Here is a 21,821-nt window from a genome sequence, read left to right as displayed (position 1 = left end):
ATGTGTGCTCATGGGTAATTGGTCCAGTTTTATTTAGAATGGAACCTCGCAGTCTGTGGCGTGAACTGAACCTACATATGACCATTCTCTTAAAACAAGCAAGGCTGTTCAGGGCTATGCCAACTTGAGGCTGTCAGAACCTCCCCCACCTAGGGCACCCTGGCCTTTTCTCCCTAGGATTAGGATCTTGTCCTGCATTTCCATTTACTTAGATGGGTCTGACATAGCCAACAGGCTCCTGCCACACCGACTGAGTGTGTGAGCCATTTCAGCAGACACGGAGGTCGTGCTGGAACTCAGATGGTGGCTATGGGTGCTGAGGCTGCAGCCAGTTCAGGCCTCCCACCCACTCCCCCCAGTCCAGCCCTGGAGACCCTCATGGTCGGAGTCATGTCTGCAAGAAGGCTCCTTGTCTGCCTACCCATTCATGGGCAGAAGTGCCAGCACACTTCAGGGACCCCCGAAGCAGAACCCACCTCTTTCTATACTGCTTAGAGAAGCCCAGAGTGTGGGCTCACAGGCGAGTTCTAGGGAGAGAACAAGAACAGGCAGGGTTGTGCACACACAGCACCTCTGCTCATTCTCACCAATCAGAGAAATCGTACCTCATTCCATGGGGAGGAGGGTGAGGGCAAGCAAGAAGATCAGGTGAGATTTGCCAGGCCTTCCAATGCCAGAAAGTCCTCCTCAACAGGTCAAGGTAGGAATGCTTATGGGATGACAAAGTGTTTCCAGCTGTTATCATCTACCACAAGATAGTAGTCTTTCCTACAGCCTCTATCGCCAAGTTTCAAATCCACTCCCTGCCCTTGTACTGTTGTTGGGTCAAAGGACACATATCATTCACATGACAATCCAGTGGAGAGGTAATGTGCTTTGATCTTGGCAAGGCACTAGACCAAGTCTCTTGAGATACCCTCATGGTGGTCGGGTGGCGGGTATACAGCTCTACTGTGGGCGCCACTCACCTTAGATAACAGCGTGAAAGGAAGACGTGGCCAAGCAAAAGACCACCGGCTATATCTTTATACATATTAATTGAGACTAAATGCAGGCTCAGCTAATGCGTATAGTTAGTACACATTGTGTAACTCATTGGAAAACCATGCTCAATGGAGCACTGTCAGTGTGAGCAAGTAGGACATGGGCTCCCCTGTTATTACAGTTCATCTTCCTGGTTTTGGTTCATTCTTGTCTGTGAGGATTATTTGGATTTTTAGTTTATCATCTAATTGATCAACACCAATACCTAACAGCTATTGAGTGCTTACTCTATGCCAGTTCTAGAAAGAATATCTTGGGGTCTTAGTGACCCCAAACTCAGACTTAGCTGCCCTAGCAACACAGGAAGTAGAGCAGAGCTGCAAGAAGGCTCTGTGGCTTAGTTCACTGTGGGAAGCCATTTCACCTCTCTAAGCCTAGTTTTCTCATCTGTAAAGTGGCCATGATAATAGTACCTGTGTCATACCATTTACACACATATGTACACAAATATGTGTCCGTAGACATTTAGCAGCCTAGTGGCTGGTGTGTAGATAGCACTCAGTAAACGTGGACACAACTGCAGAGGGTGTGAATGGAGGTCTGAGCTCCAAATGGCCAGGGGAAGGACCTGGTCTGACTGTGTCAGAACACATGAGGACTCACGTGCTGAATCGTAGAGGCACTCACACATTACCTCTCAAGCCAAGGCTCTTAGGAGCCTCAAGGTCACCATGGGTATTGGACACTACCCCTCCAAGCAGGACAGCTCCACTCTTACCTACTGGGTACAGACAGAGTGTGTGTGCATCTGTCTCTGTCTCTCTCTCTGTCTCTGTTTCTCTCTCTCTCTCTCTCTCTCTCTCTCTCTTTCTCCCTCTCTCCCTCTCCCTCTCCCTCTCTTTCTCTCTCCCCTCTCCCTCCCCACCCTACCCCATGTCTCAGGGATTCTCAGTTGAGGGAGATCTTGTCCCTAAGGGGACATTTAGCAATGTCTGAAGGCATTTTTGGTTGTCACAACCTGCGTGGGGAGCAGACTGCTGCTGACATCTAGTGAATGGAGGCCAGGGATGCTGCTAAACATCCCACAGTGCCCAGGACAACCCCACAACAAAGCACTATCCAGCCCCAAATGTCAATGATGCCAGGTTGAGGAAGCCTGCCATGCGGGCGTATACATATGGCGGGGCAGGGGGATTCTCTGCATGGCTTTTACTTGGTAAGAGTCTAGGAAAAAATAGAAGACCAGCGTTATATAGTGTACCTGGAAAAATCCACCTGATTGCTAAGTACTCTGAAAAACCGCATCCCTTAGGAGAACTCGAGTGTGGGGCCTGAGCCCAAGGCCAGAGGGGAGAATAGTCTGCAGAGAGTCAAAGCACCATCCACAAAGACAAGGAGTCTTGGGAGTTCTGAGTTGCTCCAGGCTTAATGGCATGAGGACACAGGGAAGTCACTTGGCCAATATGAAAGTCCACATGCCACTTGAGAATTCTTTTCTCCTTCAAGACCAAGTTTAATATTGATCTGATCATATTTCCCCTTATTACCAGGATCTGATTAGGTAACTCTAAGTCTCTGGTGAAAAATTGTCTTTGAATATTAGGGTGATTTACCATTTTTATTGCTGTTTTTATAGCTCAAAAAAGTCAGATACTAGCAATTCATAGTTCAACCTGCTGAGGATTGAGGGTGATGACTTGTAATTTCTGTATACATTACTTTATATCCTTCCTAGAGGAACTCTGTACAAATGCCCACATCTGTGTTCAAACCTCTAGGGAAACTGGGCATCTCAGGCTAAGCTGTTACCTGTGTCCTGAACAAGCAGCACTCACCAGGAGCCCAGCCTAGGCTGGCGTACCTGTAACGGACCCTTTCCCAGCAGACATAAGACGAGCTACTGTGTTTTAACCAAGCGGCTTGTCCTCACCTTTTGCATCTGCCCAGTTGGGAGAAGAGAGATTCTTTTAAACCTGAGACCCTCCAAAAAACGCCCCCAGTCCCCATCTGTTGGCTGTGTTCCTCAGCATTTAAAAAGGAATGGGGAACCTTGAAGACTTGCTAAGTAAAATAAGCCAGACATAAAAGGACAAATACTGTGTCATTCCATTTATACGAGTCACCTGGAAGAGGCACATTCACAGAGACAGGAAGTAGAAGGGTGATTGCCAGGGGCTGAGGGGAGGGGAATGGAGAGTTGAACGCCACTGAACTGTACACTTGAAAATGGTTAAAGTGGTGAATTTGATGTTATATATGTTTTGTCACAATTTTTTTAAAAGGAGCCAGCATGTTCATTGCCATATGCTGAAACCAGATTCAACCCTGATGTTCACCTAAGAGGAGGGAGTAGGGAAGTGCCTAATACTCCATCTTTACATTGTCATGAAACCTAAGTGAGATTAGGACATGGCATCATCGGCTGGGCTTCTTAAAATGTTTCCCTTTCCACCAGGGCCATCTTAGAGAGACCATGTATTCCTGTTGGGCTGAGAGCACTTTAGTGACTTTTGAGTGTATGCTAAGCCCTACTTTCCTTCCTCTGGAAGGATGAAATTGTTCAGCTTGTTGGAACTAGGTGTCTTAGGAACAGAGAGCTCTGTGTTCAGGCCCAGTAATCATCCTCTGGCATATTTTTTGTTTTCCAGGACAGCTACTAAGGCTTATCCACAGTCCCCAAAGACAACGAAACCTCCCTACCCAGGGTCTCCTGTGAAGTACCGCTTACCTGCCCTTTCTGGCCAAGACATGCCCAAGAGGAAAGCGGAGAAAGAGAAGAGCAACAAGGAAAGGGAAGGTACCTTGGCTCAGCAGGCTGCTGGCCCGCAAGGAGAGGAAGCCCTTGAGAAGCATGTAGTGGACAAGCATGCCAGCGAGAAGCATGCTGCTGCCACAGGAGGGAAAGCCGAAAACAGCACAGGTAAATGGTGCTGCCGTGCCTTGGCTTTCCCAAGACGGTTCTCCTCAGACCCAATCCACATGCCATTCTCTCATGTTTTGGGGAGGGAGAGGGATTTTTCCCTAGGGACAAGTTCATCCCCCCCCCCCCGTGCAGCTTTCTTGGGTTTGCACGTTGCTCCTGAGTTCTTTCCTTCAGTCTTCTGAGGGTCTCCTGGAGGAAATCTAGGGGCTGACTCCACTCATGGCTGTGGAAGCTCACGGGAATGCTGAGTAAGACAGGCCTGCATCTGTACCTCACGCAAAAGAAGATCTTCCTTTAGACTTTCAGGCTTCTGTGATGCAGTGAGTTCGCCCAGATGGTGGCTGCTGTGGCACTTGCTAGTGACCTTGTCTTTCCTCCTCATGTTTCTATTGTCTTCCACTGTAAAATGCATCCAGGGTTCCAGCCAGCCCATGACAGCTTCTCTTGCTTGGTGATTGATTGTGCTAGTCTGGACGGCATTTCCCATCACCACACTGGGTTGGATTTTTTTTCATTTCCAACTGGCAGCTGCTGTGTGAGTGGAATCATTATGTTCGTTTCCCTTGATCTTTTCCTCTTGACGCCTCTCCTCTGGTGCAGCCTTGGGGAAGCCCACAGCAGGCACCACTGATGCAGGAGAGGCTGCGAAGATCTTGGCTGAAAAGAGAAGACAGGCCCGGCTGCAGAAGGAACAGGAGGAGCAAGAACGTCTGGAGAAGGAAGAACAAGATAGGTATGCTAGTGCTCAGAATTTTGGCGTGATCTCATGTAACTGTTGTGTTGGAAAGAGCAGCTTGCCTTTCTTTTTACAGCATTGGTATTGATAAAACTTGAGCAGAAGTATGGGAACCTAGAATGACTGAACTACATGGAAGGTGTTCAGGAGACTGAGTCTTATATTAGACGTAATTATTAGTAACAGTGGAACTTTGTTCTTTTTGGAGGACCTGGAAACTCATAGCTCTTGGATCTAAATGGCACAGGCATCTTCCCATTCTCCTCTTGGACTCTGGGGCCAGGCAGGCCTCCTAGAGCTATCAGGGAAGTCTGAACTTTGTTTATAAAATGAGATTCTCCCTGGGAAGACAAGAGGTTCAAGATTCTGGTTTTGGTCTTGATTCTGATTTCCAAATTGTTTCCTCCATCAAATTATCCTAACTCACACCCCAAAGTGAGAGACAGAGGGGAGGGTTGAGCAGTGTCCCCTAGGCATAGGGTTGTGTGTAGGGGCGACCTCATAGTCTAATAACAGTGAGGTATGGGGAGTCCCATCTGGGAGCAAGACAAAAGACATCATTGCAGTGGTCCCTACACCTTGAAGAGTATCAGAATCATCCGGGGAGTGCAGTGAAAACACATGGACTCAGCCCTGTTCTGTTTTAGTAGCTTGCCAGGGTTTGAGAACCACTGTGATGTTAGTACCAGGGTACTTTGTCACAATACAGACGGCCCTTCCTTTTCTGATCTTTTTATTTAGAGAGGAAAGCATGTTGAAGGACAAGGTCGATTTTATCATTAAATTGATAAAGGAAGCTGTTAGGCTCATCACAGAGTACAATCCAATACTGTTTAGAGAATTAACATGACAGGAAGCAGGCAATGCTGTAGCACTTCAAGGCCAGCACCGAATTTAGAGTAATAAATAATAGAATATTACTGATCCTTTAGTGACCTTGGTAAGTCTTTGTGGTCTCCGATTACAGGTTTGCTGATCTGTTTTTTAAAAGGGGCAGTGGGGTAGGTCTGGACAGTCCTTTCTTGAAATTCGGGACTTCTTTGATTGTTTTCCTGTTTCCAACATTTTGGTCAATACAGACGTGTTTTGTTTGTTTGTTTGTTTTGTCGAGTGGCATGTTTGGGCTAGTTTGGGTGGGCCTTAAGGTGTGTGAAGGGAGGTCGCAAGAGATAAAGATGAATCATAGGACCTCAGATGACAGGCCTTAATAATTGCAGGCCATGGAGATACCATGTAGGCTCTGAGCTGGTGAGTAACATGATTGTAGCCATGTGCCAAAGAAGGTGATGTTCTTTACTTTCCAGGTACCACCCTCTGTGTCTCCCATTTTCTTCACAGCCCAGCTCCTGAAAGACTTGACTGTACTTTCTGTCTTTATTTTCTCAACTCACATTCAGTCTTCAAACCTCACACCTACCACTCCTCCTCATTGCCTAACTACTAATTAGTTTCTTGGTTGGCTTTGGCCTTGTCAAGCTTGCCCTAGCCTCCTCTGTCTGCCCCTCATCCCCTTAAATGTTGCCTGGGCTCTCAGTCCTTAGTCCTGGACCAGCTTCTCTCCCAACAAGCTCTCCCGAGCAGCACTGCTCCCGCCTGTTCTGCCAGTGTCCCTGCCATCCTGCCAGTTTCCTATGGCGTCAAAAGATTTAGGGCCCACATTTTACACAACAGCTTTCTGTTGAGCCTTTGTTGTGCTAAACCAACTCTGCTCTCATTTCACTTCCCACCTTCATTTTCCCTTTTGTCTTGTTTTATTGTCTGTTTCTGAAGCTAACTGCAGCTTGCTTTCTAAACCTTCCATACTTTCTGGAACAAGGGAGGCACTAATAACACATGTGTACTGATGACTCCTAAAACTATGCCTGTGGCCCGAGCTCTGTCTAGGCCTGCATTGTCCACTATCAGAGCCTCTAGGCACATGTGGCCACCAAAATACACATTCATTAAAATTCATTTCCCCAGCCACACCCGCCACATTTCCGTGCTCAAGGGCTGCATCTGAGTAGATGTGGATCCACACCACATCGGGCAGCACAAATCTATAGATTGTTTTCCTACTCAACAGAAGGTTCTATTGGATAGCACTGGTCTAGAACCTAGAGACTGTATTTCCAGCTACAATAAGTTTTCGTTTGAGTGTGTCCCATATACATCTCAAATCCAGCATTTCCAAAGCAGAACTTAGTATTTTTTTCCCCAAACTTCCTTTCTCTTTCATGACTTCTGCGTTCCCATCTCCTCAGGCACCCAAGTGAAAAGTCTCAGTGCCACTCTCAGCTCTTTCCTTTCCATCTTCTTCCCAGTGGTTGTCGGGTCCAGTCTTCATCAGCTGTCACACTGGCATCTCTGTTCTCTCCTTTCCCTTCCAGTCCCTCCTCTCCTTCCTCAGCTCCAGCCCCCATCGCTTCTCACCTGGACTGTATCTGTAATATCCCAACTGAGCTCCCTGCTCTAGGTCTCCTAGAGTTTGTCCCCTGTCCACGCTGGGTCCACACTGACCTTTCTCAAATAAATGTGATTGTTCTCCTGTCCTTTAACAAGCCAGTGACTCCCCTGCCCACTGGATACACCCGAACCTGTCAACAGGCCTTCAAGGCCTGCCATGAACTGGCCACTACCTGCCTCTTACCCCTTGCTTTCCTCCAGACACCAGTGTGCAAAGCTCCCTGACATTCACCCATCACACGGCTCCACACCTCCAATGCTGTGCTTTTACTTTGCCCCCACGTGGACTTGTGCTCCTTCCTGCCAGACACCTTCATTTCTCAAAATGCAGGTCAAGTCTTGCTCCCTCTCTGTACCTTTTCTGGCCCTGTGCCTGGGACAGAACTGACCACCCCCCACTCTTCACCCATACTGAGCCCAGCTGTTCAGTTGACTAACATAGCTTCATTTGTTTACAGGCCTCCTTTCCCCAGTTAGCACCTTAAAAGGCTGGGACATGGTCTTTGGATCACTGGTGCCTGGCGCTCAGTAAATGTACAAGAAAGGAACAGAAGGAGGAAGAATCCTGACTAAGAAACCATCGTAGTAGTAGGTTAAGAGAACAGAAGGGCTAAAGTAGTATGGTGAAGGCAGACCTGCAGAAGCCAGTCTCTGTGGACTTACACAATGCCAAAGAAATGGGCAGATTTGAAGTTGATGCTGAGGTTTGATTCTAAGGTCTTAGGAGAATGGTACACCCAATAACAGGTAAAGAAAGGACATAAGGAATTGGTTATAAAAGATAAAAATTATTCATTTGATTTTAGGTAAGCTTATGGTGTCTATAGTACGTCCAGATGATTGGAGATGCAATTGAAGCTTGGGGGTGTAGGTAAAAATTAGAGCAATACACTTGACCCCAAATGAGTTTTCCTCTCTCTTGCCAGAATGTGAAGCTTTGCATAGTGCCACGTGGGAGGTGAGGAGTGAGGAAGGAAAGTACCAGACAACCTGGGGCTGGAACTCAGCAGCCACCTCTTGGAATAAGATCATCCTCACATCTGTTTTATGTTTACAGTTAATAGTTAAAGCCACAGAAATGTTGCCAGATAAAATAATTTAGAGAAAAATAAAGTTACTTGAGTCAAACTGTGGAAAGCCCAATTATTGTCACAAACTGGTAAGGGAAACACCATCCAAGTCAAGGATGGGGGAACCAGAACAGAAGGGCCAACCAGGAGTCCAGACAAGCAGGCCCTAAGCAGAAGAACAAAAGTTGGTCCATTCCCAAACACAACAGGTCCCCGGGCTGTGGATGGCCCAAGATATAAAGTGAGATTCTTAGAGGTGGGGCAGGAAACCTTAGACCCCGGGTCCACCCTGGGGAAGGCACTGGCAGGAACTAGTAAGCAGGAGATCTTAATGGGATTCCTAGACGGATCACTTTAAGTCATGTTAAGAAGCTAAAATAGCTACTAGGGGTTCACATGAAAGAATATTCCAGCCAGATGCAATGGCTTGTACCTGTAGTCCCAGCTACTTGAAAGGCTAAGGTGGGAGGATCACTAGAGGCCAGGAGTTTGAGATGAGCCTGGGCAACATAGCAAGACCCCATCTTTTTAAAAAATTGAAGAAAAGAGAATATTCCAGTTAGCTCCCCACGAGCAAGGTCATGTAGCCAGGCTAGTTTCTTGTTGAAGCAAGAGTTAGCCCAGGCCAGGAACCACAGGCAGAAGTCTTCGAGGCTGCTCAGACCTGGCTTTTTGCTGCTGAGCCTACAGGTAGCAGGTGGTTTTGGTGAGAGCTAGGGCAGGTGGGGGCACATGCGATGTGGGGCAGCAGGATGTAGCAGCAGCTGAGGCAGGAAGGGAAAGCCAAGAGAGGTAGGAGAGAGCCAGGGTCACGCAGCCTCATGTAGCACAGGGCTGTAGGGAGAGCCACATGGGCGGGACTTTTGATAAGACATAGGCTTATCAAAGACTAAGGCTGTTGGTATTGGGATTTAGGAGATGAAAAGAGATTTTGGAGGGAAATTGTTGAGAAGTAGGATAGAGACAAAGCAGCCTGAAGAGATGAGCGGATACAGGCCCAGAATATAAGCTGGCTGTTAAGCAGTCATGAATGGGAAGCAGCTGAGAGAGGACTGAGGAGGGTTGCTTGTGATGCCTGAGACATGAGCATTTTTCCAGGGCATGGAAAAAATGCATGCAGAAGGATGAAACTGACAAATGAAGGGAAGAGGGGCTAGTGGGAGGGACACATAGCTGTGGAGGATGTGGAATTCACAGCACAAGTGGTGGCATTTCCATCTAAGCAGAGGAACAAATGGGGACATTTCTGAGCAGTAGTGTCATAGAGGAGAGTTTAAGAAGCTCAGATCGGGTGGCCTCAGTCTTCTCTGTAGAGCAGTTGGTGATAACCATCAACTAAGGAAGATGGCGAAGATTGAGAAAAGTGGCAATTGGGACTGTGTCCTTAAGGGATCCAGAGGATGAGGATTACAAGGCTGGAATGCAATTGCCAGCAGGCAGATAACCAGCCAGCCTTGTTTACGCCTCTCTCTAACCAGTGCTTGGCAGCCCAGGAGTGGTCCTGGAGACCACCTAAGCCTGGAGTTGGGCAACAGAGTGACCTCCATGCCATCTCTGAAATGCTCACAAGGGTACCCAAGGCCTGGGGGGCATTGAGAGAGAGGGAAGCAGATACAAGTAGACTGCACAGCGCTAACCAGGGCAGGTCAGGAGAGAAAAAGGCAGAAGGATGGGGTGTGATCAGATCAAAGAAGATTAATGTTGAAGGTTAGGCTTGTTTTAAAATGAAAACTTTTAAGCACGTAAGAATAGAGACCAGTGAAACCCACATACTCGTCCCTCAGATTGAACAATTCAAGTTTAAGCTTGTGTCGGTGACATGAGGAAGGTTAACAGGGAGCGACAGAAAAGGGGGTGAGGTGCTGGAGTTTCCAACAAACAGGAGCCAATATATGAAGATCCTCCTCAAATGGCCAGTGACGGGGACAAGGGATGATGCATCCACTGAATGCCAAATGATGACAGTAATGCACAATTTTCTGGTACTTTGTACATAGTGAGGAAAGGGAGATGGACTTGGGTGAATGACAAGAACAAGGATGGAGAGGGTGACAGGACTACACACAGGGCCAGGCACAGTGGCTCACGCCTATAATCCCAGTGCTTTGGGAGAATGGGGTGGGCGGATCACTTGAGCCCAGGAGTTTGAGACCAGCCTGGGCAACAAAATGAGACCTGTCTCTATTAAAAAAAAAAAATTCAAAAATGATCCGGGCATGGGGGCACTCACCTGTGGTCCTGGCTACTTGAGAGCTGAGGTGGGAGGATCACTTGAGCCTGAGAGGTTGGGGCTGCAGTGAGCTGTGATGGCAGCACTGCACTCCAACCTGGGCAACAGAGTGAAACCCTGCCTCTACAAAGAAAAAAAAAAAGGACTGCACACAGAGCTGATGAACTTTGGAGGTTTAGTAATGACGGCAAGGGCGGTGGGCTCGGGGTAGCCCTCAGCAGAGGGCGGTGGGGAAAATGATGAAATCTCATGTGCTGTCTGGTTCTTTGAGCAGAGACAGAAGGAATGCTCATCCTTGGAGAGGATTGTGAGGGACCTGGTTTCACACAGGGGAAGCCAGGGTTGGTTGGTTGTTTTGCCAAATTTTACCTACTTTGGGGAAGCAAAGTGTGGTTAAGGGAGAGAACTTGGTATATAAGAGGATGAAGGGGCTGGGCGTGGTGGCTCAAACCTGTAATCCCAGCACTTTGGGAGGCCAAGGCAGGCAGATCACTTGAGGTCAGGAGTTCGAGACCAGCCTGGCCAACATGGTGAAGCCCTGTCTCTACTAAAAATACAAAAATCAGCTGGGTGTGGTAGCACGCGCCTATACTCCCACCTAGTTGGGAGGCTTGGAGAGAGGATTCATTTTAAATTGCAAAACAAACTAACATTTGAGAACCTTCTAGGGCCAGGCATTTTCATTCTCACAGTAAAGCCATAGAACAATAGTATAGCTTTTCCCATTTTTTAAATGGGCATCAAGAACATTGAGTGACTTTCCAGGTGTCACACAGTGAGTGGCATAATCAGAGTACAATTTGAGTCGTGCCCATACATCACATTGCCAGTGATTACCCAAGGAAAGTGACATACATGTGAGGAGGAGGAACATTAGAAAGGTTGAAACAAGCTCTTGGACTTTACAGAATTTTCCCTTACTGCTTCAGGCTCTTTATCACTACACCATGAACCATTCATCTGACTGTGGATGAAAATGTCTAAATGCCACTTAATTTTCATATAGCAAAGAAACCTAAAATAGATTTCTAAAGATTGCCAAAATAAATGGAAATAGATGTTTTAATTTATTAAATGTCAAGTTTCTGTTGAGCATTTTCTTCCATTTGCTGCTTCAGAAGTCACATACCAATTAGAACCAAATTGGTATGACTTTTTGAGTTCATAGTCACTGCTCTTAAATTGCTGACTGGCACATTTGTGGCCATTGAGACACTTCCCATTTTTCCTAGCTTTCATTGGTTTTAAATATTTATTCTGCTTAGGTTTTAAAAGAATTGTCATTCAATAAGAATGATGGCTTGGCTTTCTCTGTCACCGTGGTCATTTGTTCATTGACTGAGGAGCATCTGTTTTCAATACAGTATGCGTTACACATCAACACATCATTCATTGCTGTATTACAGAATTTAAAGTCAAGCCTGGTTAATATTTTTTTGGTAAATATATGGACCAGAGTGGATTTCCAGGAAGGATGAATCATGTTATTAAATGAATGCTCGTTGAAAGGTATGTGTGTGTGTTACCATGTGGAGCATTATTCTCGGCTGTCAGCACAGTTCTCTGGCAGTTTGCTTTTCGAGCATGTCATCTTCTAACAACAGTTGTATTCTCAAAAGGCTGGAGAGAGAGGAATTGAAAAGACAGGCAGAGGAGGAAAGGCTTCGCCTAGAAGAGGAAGCCCGAAAGCAGGAAGAAGAAAGGAAGCGGCAGGAAGAGGAAAAGAAAAAACAGGAAGAGGAAAAGAAAAAACAGGAAGAGGCAGAGAAAAGAAAGGCAGGCGAGGAGGCCAAGCGGAAGGCTGAGGAGGAGCTGTTGTTGAAAGAAAAGCAAGAACAAGAAAAGCAAGAACAAGAAAAGCAAGAGAAAGCCATGATTGAAAAGCAGGTACTGTATGAGTCCTCAGATGGACTTTACTTGTTTTTTAAGGACTTTGATAGTAGGTACAATTAGTTAAATTTCAATGACTCATAATATTTACTTGAAGTTTTTTCTTAAACTGTCTGGGCTGGTTATTAAATATAAGTTGGGGCAGTTGCAGTGAAGTTGGTAATGTTTGCCATCTGTCAGTTTGGGTTTCCCCAAAGGCAAGCCCTGGGATAAGAATTTGGGTGCCAGCAGTTTTTTTGCAAGCGAATCCCAGGAAGCTGGTAGAGGAATAGGAGAAAAGCCAGCGTAAGTGCATTGATGCATGTGTTGCTGTGGGTGACTGGAACACAGTCCCATTGGGAACCTCTGAGAGACTATGGATCATGCTTTAGAATTGTCCAGCTGAGGGATGAGGAAACTGAACTACTTATCTACCACATCCTGCCCTTCACTGTAGTAGAAGGTCACTCCCTGGGGAATTAACTCTCTGATCTGGCCACATGCACACTTCATGGCCCAAGGCTGCCCACAGACACAGAAAAGCCTTGGCCATGTGTGAGAACTGTCTGCAGGTGATTTGCATGGTGAGCCAGGGGTACATGAATGAGGTCCAACCATGTTTGCTGTGTCATACACATTGAATATTGGAGCAGCATCCGCTTTAGGGCAGATGATGAGATGAAGGAACATGTGCAAAGCCAGGGAACTACCACACTGTTTTCTTAGCTTATTAAAGCTTTGCCTTGATTTACCTGTTTCTGTTAGAAAGAAGCAGCAGAAGCAAAGGCCCGGGAGGTAGCTGAACAGATGCGTCTCGAGAGAGAACAGATTATGCTGCAGATTGAGCAGGAGAGACTGGAGAGAAAGAAGGTAAGGGCTGAGGGATCAGGAAGACTTAGGGTAAGTGAACAGGAAGTAAATCCAGTTCTCTTCTGCAGTGATTGGATAGAATGATCCTAGGATTGTCAGTTAGGTCAAGTTCATTGATACCACTGTTCAAATCTTCTATGTCTTTATTAGTTTTTTGCCATCTCATTCTATCAGTTATTGAGAAAGATTGTTAAAAACTCCATCTGCGGCCAGGCGTGGTGGCTCACACCTGTAATCCCAGCACTTAGGGAGGCAGAGGCAGGAGGATCACTTGAGCCCAGAAGTTCCAGACCAGCCTGAGTAATACAGTGAAACCCTGTCTCTACTAAAAATACAAAAAATAGCTGGGTGTGATGGCATGTGTCTGTAGTCCCAGCTACATAGGAGGCTGAGGTGGGAAAATGACCTGAATTTGGGAAGTTAAGCCTGCAGTGAGCTGAGATCGTGCCACTGCACTCCAGCCTGGGGAACAGGAGTGAGACCCTGTCTCAAGTAATAGAAAAAAGAACAACTCCATCTGTGATTATGGATTTGCCCATTTTTCCTTTCAGTTCTGTCAGGTTTTGTTTTATATATATTTATAGTGATATGCCTTCGTCTCTAGTGATATTTCTTGTCTTAAAGTCTACTTTGACAGCCCCCCCCGCCTTTTATTTTTTTGAGACAGAGTCTCACTCTATTGCCCATGCTGGAGTGCAGTGGCGCAGTCTCGGCTCACCACAACCTCCGCCTCCCAGGTTCAAGCGATTCTCCTGCCTCAGCCTCCCAACTAGCTGGGATTACAGGCGCACACCACCACACCTGGCTAATTTTTGCATTTTTTAGTAGAGATGGGATTTCACCATGTTGGCCAGGCTGGTCTCGAACTCCTGGACTCAAGGGATCCTCCTGCCTCGGCCTTCCAAAGTGCTGGGATTATAGACGTGAGCCATTGTGCTTGGCCTGACAGCCCTTTTATGATTAGTGTCTGTATGTCAAGTCTTTTTCACCCTTCTACTTAAAACTTCTGTGTGTTTTTATAAGTAAAGAGCATATAGCCAGGAATTGTTATTTTAATTCTGTTTGACAGTCTTTCTCTTTGTCTTTTAATTGGAGTGTTTAGTCCATTTACACTAACTATACTTATAGGTAAAGTTGGGTTTAAGGAGACTGATTATAAAGGAGTATTCTCATGGTGTCCTAGGCCCAACCTGGGCTTTGTATTGCTATAGGCCTGGGACCCAGGAGACCAGCCTGTGGCCTTCTCTCCTGAGATGCACCTCAGCCTCAGCCTCACTTTCTGTAGGGTGGTCCTCTTTAATGGCAGGTGGTAATTTGTTGATTTATATGGAGCCTAAGAAGAAGAAGGAGAAATATGGGATATAAATTGAATATTGATTCTAGATACGTACTAGTTAACTTCTCAAGCATTTGACCTTGTCCATGGGGCCAGAGGTGTATATCTCCAAAACCAGTGGAAAACCTTTCTATACTTGTTATCCTCTTCTGACATTTGCCTTTTACAAGTTTTCTGAGAAATGTGATGTTGCATGTAAACCAAGCTACTTATATGTTTTTGGTCTTATAGTCCTCTTACTTGATTTTGTTTTTTGTTTTTAGAGAATAGATGAAATCATGAAGAGAACAAGGAAAAGTGATGTGTCTCCACAAGTGAAGGTAGGAATTCAAATGACCATTTTAATAGTTAATGTACTAAGTAGAAAAGAACAGCAGAACACACTCAGTGAAATTGTAGGCCTTGGAGACGATTAGCCAGAAAAAAAATGCAGTTTTCCTGCTTTGTTCCTGGCTAGGTTAAGGAGGGTTAGGTACCTGAAAAGAAAGAGGGACTTCAGAGATGGGATGGGTAAAAGATTTCCTTAGAGTAATGGAGGGTGGGATGAAGAGAGAGGCATAGTAGTCCATGAATAAAAAAGAGAATCCTGACATAAAAATACATAAGAATAAGGGAAACACAGCTGAAGATTTAAAGAATTACCACAGAATAGGCAGATGGTCCGGGCTCAAAATATCATCGGATGCTTTTAAAAAGCACTTTTTTTCTGTGTGATGTCCGTCTTCCCTCATTTCATTCACCTTCCATTTGTTTTCAGAAAGAAGACCCCAAAGTGGGGGTCCAGCCTGCTGTGTGTGTGGAAAAGAAGACAAAACCAGTTGTCCCCAACAAAATGGGTGAGTGTGACATCTGGTTCTTGGGTTCTTCCTTTTAGTGGCAAAAGCTCGTAAGACTTGGTGCAGGGTAAACAGACCCATGGATCCCAAGAGGGTGACTGCTGGCAGGGGCCTGTGCAGTTTCCCTCCCCTGGGAATGTGTCTCCAGCACAGGGACTCTCAGCTCCACTTGGGAACCCACTGGGTTCCTTGGTTACTCCCATAATCCCAGCATAGGAGGCAGTCTGGCTGCTGGCTCACAGTGCTTTCCAGGGAGCTTCACTGCTGGTCAGGTTTTATTACTATTAGGACCTGACTCTGCTCTTCTCCAGAGGTTCTGCACAGACACTGATAATGTGATTTGTCTTCTCTTCCCCTGTGTGAAGGTGATTATATGGGGTTATTTGTGGCTCTTTCCACAAAAGATGCTGCAGTATCAGTGAAGCAGAGCATTAAATTAATTGCCTTGATCTATGTTTCTCTGTTACTTTATTTAGACATTTTATGATTAACACAAGGGACTTTGTGTTCTCGATCAGAAATCAATGGATTGAACACCTGCCAGGAAGTTAATGGTGTGGATCACGCTGCCCCAGAAACTTATCCCCAAGACATTTTCTCTAATGGGCTTAAGCCAGCTGGGGGACTCATTCATCTGGATGCCCTTGATGGGAAATCAAATAGTCTGGATGATTCAACTGAAGAAGTTCAGTCTATGGATGTGAGGTATATTCATTTCTTTTGCATTTAAGCCTCATCACTTCTCTAAACACTACCCTTTCTTTTAGTTGGTTTCTTCGTCTTTTATACAACCAAATCACCTAAAGCAGGTTTGATTGACATTACAGGAAAGCTCTCAGTGGTATAATATTCTAGTGTCTTGCGTCAGGTTCCCTAGAAGCAGAGCCTGGAACAGAGTTTCTAGCGCATGTGATTTATTAGAGGAAAGCTCTTGGGAGTTTTTCAGGAGAAAGAGAAAGGAGGGAATTCGCTAAGCAAGGATGCCTTCTCAGCTGACCCCATGGGAGCTCTGGAGGATGAATTTCCACCAGAGACAGTTCCTCTGAGCTTCTGCAGTTCTGGTTTTTCTAGATTCTTCTCTAAGATCTCACAAGGAAGAAAAAGAAGAACCTGGCAGCAGCTTTACTCTGGCTGTTAAGAGATTCCTGGTGACAGGCCCTCAGCCCACCACTCTTCAGAGCCTGGATTTGTTCCTTTGCTAGGCCTTACAGCTGGAACAATTATGAAACTCCACCTTCCATCTCTAGGGAGAGGAAGAGAGAGAGAGAAAGAAAACCAGGCTTGGCTGGGCTGAAGCTGGATAAGTCAGAGTGGATTGGAAGCCTCACTTTAGAGAGGAAGCAGAGAGTGAGATTGGCTTTGCCAGTGATTACGTGGGCTGTGGTGGGATCCTTTTATAATGGGCCCCCCAGCCTTAACTGAGCACTTCAGGCGTTTCCACGTGAACTCTTCTCAGCACGATCAGATTCATACTCACAGGAGGCCTGGCAGAGAGAAACAATTGTTCCCATTTTACTGGCGAAGAAACTGAGGCTGCAGGAAGGAAAAGTAATTCGCCCATGGTGGCACTACTAGAAAGGCAGCACTGGGAGCCCCACTGTTAATTAGGGCTCTTCAGCTTGCTTTGAACTTTTGGCATTGGCTTTCTCTCTGAATGTCCCATTTAGAAAGTTCTAGAATGCCTTGCTTCTTTGTAGTAGAATGCTGGTGCCTGTGGGTTTTTGTCCTTTCACCCTTTGGGCAATATGAGCTTGGCCATCACAGCCCTGCTCAATCTGCTTCCCTGTTCTCATACATGGGATCTTGTGTCCACCATCTGTCTTTCTCAGATTTGAGCCCACTTGTATTTTTTACAACGTGTTACACAAAAACTCTGACTCTAAATCCTTCTTCTTTAGAAGAGTAGTATAACAAAATATTGCAAATAGAATTAATATATTGTGCCATGTTGTCTGTCTGTCTCTTTCTGCCTCTCTCTCTCTCTCGTTCATCTCTTCTAGTCCTGTTTCAAAAGAAGAGCTTATCTCTATCCCGGAATTTTCACCAGTGAGTGAAATGATTCCTGGAGTGTCTCTGGACCAAAATGGAACTGGTAATGCCCAAGCACTTCAAGATCTCTTAGATTTCACTGGTCCCCCCACATTCCCCAAGAGATCCAGTGAAAATCTCAGCCTGGACGACTGTAACAAAAACCTTATCGAAGGATTTAACAGTCCTGGCCAAGAAACTCCTCTCAACACCTTCTGTTGACAAATACAGCATCCCTTTAATAAAAGGTACAGTCTTTTGATCATATTCTAACTTCATAACCCTTTAACTGGGATTTGTGAAGATAGGATGTACATCACTCAGCCTCTTGGATGGTCAAATTTTATTTGAAAAATGCAAACATGAATATATTATGGTATACTACAGCACACACAAGAATTGAGACAGATTTCAAGTAATTCATCTGCGAGCCTTCAGCGCCGAGCCGCCTTGTCCTAACCCTGCTATTTAGGGTGTGTAGATGGGAAGGTTGAGAACACTGGCTAAAGGTTTGACTACCAATCCAGCCTGAGTAGCTTTTTTAGGGGCAAGGAAAGAATACTCTAGTAGTGTTGCAAGGTGATGTGAGTAAGATGAATTTCCCCACCTCTAGTTTTGCTCAGTGACATCCCACATTCTATCTAGAATCATTCATATACAGGGCCACATGATTTGCTATTCTCTTGACCCATTCTGGATTCTTCCAAAGCAGACAGCTCTTCTTGGATCATACCTGAGGGAGAGAGAACTGCAGTTTTTGTGTCTTGAAGGTTTTTTCCCCACCTTTGGCCTTTTTTTATTTTTGCCAAAGTGCATCCAGAAGCTATTCTCATTTGAGCAAGAATGTCTATGAGTTATATATACTCTGTAGTAAGGTATACTTAGTTACATATACCTCACATTTGATTTACTTCAGTTTGGGGCTTGTTTTTGAATAAGGAAAACATAATTAGAGTCTGTCACCAAATCCTTTAATAATTTAATAATTCCAATTGCTCCTCCCACTTCAGATTCTGTTTTTGTTTTCAAGAGAAGGGCTCTCACTCTGTTGTCCAGGCTGGTGTGCAGTGGCGCAATCACAGCTCACTGAAACTTCAAACTCCTGGGCTCAGGAGATCCCCTTGCCTCAGCCTCCTGAGTAGTTGGGTCATAGGCACATGCCACCAGGCCCAGCTAATTTTTTTTAGTTTTTGTAGAGGTTGCGTCTTGCTATGTTGCCCAGCTGGTCTTGAACCCCTGGCCTCAAGTGATCCTCTCTCCTTGGCCTCCCAAGCACTGGGATTACAGCCATGAGCTACCATGCCTTGCATCCATTTTAGATTTTTTTTTTTTTTTTTTTGGAGATGGAGTCTCAGTCTGTCGCCCAGGCTGGAGTGCAGTGGCACGATCTCCACTCACAGCCACTTCTACCTCCCAGGTTCAAGCCATTCTCCTGCCTCAGCCTCCCGAGTAGCTGGGACTACAGGTGCACGCCGCCATGCCCGACTAATTTTTTGTATTAGTAGAGACGGGGTTTCACCGTGTTGCCCAAGCTGGTCTCGAACTCCTGAGCTCAGGCAATCCGCCTGCCTTGGCTTCCCAAAGTGCTAGGATTACAGGCGTGAGCCACTGCGCCCAGCCATTTTAGATTCTTAAAAGCATTTTTATATTCTCGGCATTTTCTCAGTCACTTTATTTTTTATACTTCACTCCCATAACAAATTCACTGGCCAAAATAACTTAGTCCAATGTTTTTATTTTTCAAATGAGGAAACAAGTTGGAGAGGCTACAGAGCTGAGGTCACTGTGTTTTTTGTATACTTGTTTCTACCTGACCTCAGCTCTTGCCTATAATACAAGTTTGAGAGCCCATTTCTCTTGGTTCTTGGTGTGTGGTGGGTCACTTTTAGAGTAAACTGTTATCACTGGTTTGGAAAAGCAGCTGCCTTCTTGGACACTTAAAACACTAAATCACCTGAGCATTCTATTTCCCTGACAGTTATGTGGCTTAATATTTATTAAGAGGTTTTTTTGTGTTTTTAATATACTTTAAAATTAGTTTCCCTTCAGTTCACTTACCTCACTATACAGTAAGGAACAGAGAATCCACAAAATTTATTAGAGTATTCATATGTCCTCAAATTTATTTCTTACATCTCTAAAAGAAATGCAAAACCCCGTCCAAAAAGAAAAATGTCAAATTATTTTATTCACACTGCTTGTATATTTTTAATTATGATTGGGTCTAGTTCTCAAATTCTTCTCTACCAAAAGTGGTACCACCCCCACCAGGAGACATTTGGACATATGTTGATGGTTTTTGTTGCCAGAGTGGCTGGGGGCATTTGAAAGACAAAGCTTGAGACATTAAACATCTGCAGGTTTTAGAAAAGTTCCATACAAGGAAAATTTGACCCACCTAAAAGAATAGTCCTGTGTAAAATACTGTATCACTTCTGTTGAGAAATACTGTATAAGGCCAGGAGGAAAATATAATTGCCAAGAAGGTAGAAAGTGCCACAGTGTGTTGTGATCGTTTCAGTGAGAGAATAGTGCTACAAACTGCAGAATACTTGGTTTTCCCTTTGATCTCATCTGGTTTTGTTTCTGAATTGACACAGGTGTTTGGAGAACCCATAAAGCTGCTGATAGTCAAATCCGAGCTACTAGCTGCCTGAAGAAGCTTCTGTCACCCTTACCGCTGGATCCCAAATTATTAGCTCGGAATGTAACTGTATTCCTAGGTAGTATGTCAAACACTGGCCACTCTTGGTAGCAACCTTGAAACTTTCACCTTGTTGGGCTTTAGCAAAGTTTCCATTTACAGTTCTGTTTATGAGCTTCAGCTACTGATAAAGCACTTCCTGAACTTCTCTATTATCATAGTGACCCTCTGAATAACCTGAGTGACTGGCTCGGCAATTCGCTTTATAACCATTCTTATTCCCAAAGTTGGAGCACATAAACATTTAGATGTCTTTTCCTGTAAAATATTCTAGACATTTACCCAAACTCTAGTTAAACATATACTCAACTTGCACTGTATATCTCCCTGTCTTTTTTGAGACAGAGAAGAAATTCAGGAGGTTCCCCATCTCCAGAGTTTCTCTGTTGGAAGGCAGTATCAAGAAGCCTTTAAACAATTCTTGTTAAGCTTTGCCACCTGCAAAAATGCATTGCCCCACATTATTCTTTTGGGGTTAAAGTAGTAAGTTTGGTTGAGGAAGAAGTCAAAACAGTCAGTAATGATTTCTGTTCTCTTATGCATATTCGTGTATACATGGGCAACTGAATCTAGCAAGGACTCTTTCATGTCACACCTTAAAATCTTCACGCTGTAGTCACTCCAGACCATGGAGTGGCTTTCCAGCTGAATGAATCCTATGTCTCGTGTGCAGGTGGTTGGTTTTCAGTGTTCTTGCTAATTTTTTTTTCTATTGGATCTTGGGAGTTTTCTTTGTTTGCCCCCGTGTTTGCCCAGCTTTAATAAAACCAGGCGCAAACAAAAACCATAGCATTCTGAAACAATAGGAGGCCCACACTGGACCCAGTATATCATTTGAATGGACTTTAACATTAAGAAAAAATCTGAATGGGGAAAAATGACACTAGAATGTATACTCCACACATTTTATGCCATATAATGGTGTGTTTTCTTAATTTTGTTTCTTGTGGCGAAATGTGGCTTTCAAATTAAAATGACCTTTTCTTCTTTGAAACTTTTTGTTTTGACTTGTATAATTAAGGGTTTGGAAAGATTCATAATTCTGAGAGAGGTTTGCAACCAGGAGATACAAAGAAGTCTCAGTAGTAATCTTGTTTGTGTGCTTTTACAGCCAGCTACATTTAAGAATGTATTAGTTACAGAAATTCTATGTCTGTTTATGTGTCTCTACTCAATAAAGTACGTGCCTCCACATAATGCGGTGCTGTCCATCTCAGCAAATACTGGCCAAGTCCCTTTATGACAGGCACACAGAAACCATAGCATGGTCTGGCTTTCAAAAAATGCCTCTCATCTTTCCTAGAACCTTATTTTGCTAAATGTCTGTTTTCTTGTGATTTGTTGTACCTCACAGCACCATGGTGACCGTGGTGATGCCTCTTTTGCATGATATGTACATTGTGTTTAATGTGAAATACATTTTCATTGAAGAGTCTGATGACTTGCTAGCATTTTATTTTTTCTGTAAGCTCAGTGTGCTAAAACCAAACCAGGCTTTAAAAAACCTGTGTAGAAGAAAACCAAAAAATCCCATGTGGGTGTCCTTTCCCTGTCAAAGTCATTAAAAATTTCTTTGTTGCCAGTGCCAAGTGGAGTCAACTGCGTAAAGCTTATTAAGTGATGACTGTCACTAGAACACAATGGACTTCTGAGTATAGTAAAAAGTTGTTCTTTCCTTTTTTTTTTTTTTTTTTTTTTTTTTGGAGAGACAAGGTCTCACCATGTTGCTGAAGCTGGTCTCCTAAGCTCAAGTGATCAGTCCTCCTGCCTTGGCTTCCCAAAGTTCTGCA

The 21,821-nt window shown here is 44.8% G+C and overlaps 1 protein-coding gene across 7 annotated transcripts in view; it reads left to right on the top strand.

Annotated features, from left to right (window-relative positions):
• The window catches only part of MAP7D2 (MAP7 domain containing 2), a 119,352-nt gene extending 97,732 nt beyond the window's left edge, over positions 1-21,620 (top strand). For all 7 annotated transcript variants that reach the window (XM_058441541.1, XM_058441540.1, XM_032756664.2 and 4 more), the window contains 9 exons: positions 3,633-3,904; positions 4,508-4,640; positions 12,008-12,275; positions 13,023-13,127; positions 14,727-14,783; positions 15,221-15,299; positions 15,818-16,004; positions 17,300-17,575; positions 19,928-21,620. In XM_058441541.1, the coding sequence (XP_058297524.1) occupies positions 3,633-3,904; positions 4,508-4,640; positions 12,008-12,275; positions 13,023-13,127; positions 14,727-14,783; positions 15,221-15,299; positions 15,818-16,004; positions 17,300-17,549 (1,351 nt within the window). In that variant the 3' untranslated portion in view covers positions 17,550-17,575; positions 19,928-21,620. The remainder of the gene's footprint in view (positions 1-3,632; positions 3,905-4,507; positions 4,641-12,007; positions 12,276-13,022; positions 13,128-14,726; positions 14,784-15,220; positions 15,300-15,817; positions 16,005-17,299; positions 17,576-19,927) is intronic.
• Positions 21,621-21,821: the final 201 nt, after the last annotated feature.

The sequence above is a fragment of the Hylobates moloch genome, unplaced genomic scaffold (genome assembly GCF_009828535.3).
Source record: "Hylobates moloch isolate HMO894 unplaced genomic scaffold, HMol_V3 SCAFFOLD_7, whole genome shotgun sequence".
Classification (NCBI taxonomy): Eukaryota; Metazoa; Chordata; class Mammalia; order Primates; family Hylobatidae; genus Hylobates; species Hylobates moloch.
The sequence above is the reverse complement of the archived record's forward strand: the minus strand, read 5'-3'. Positions and strand labels throughout refer to the sequence as shown.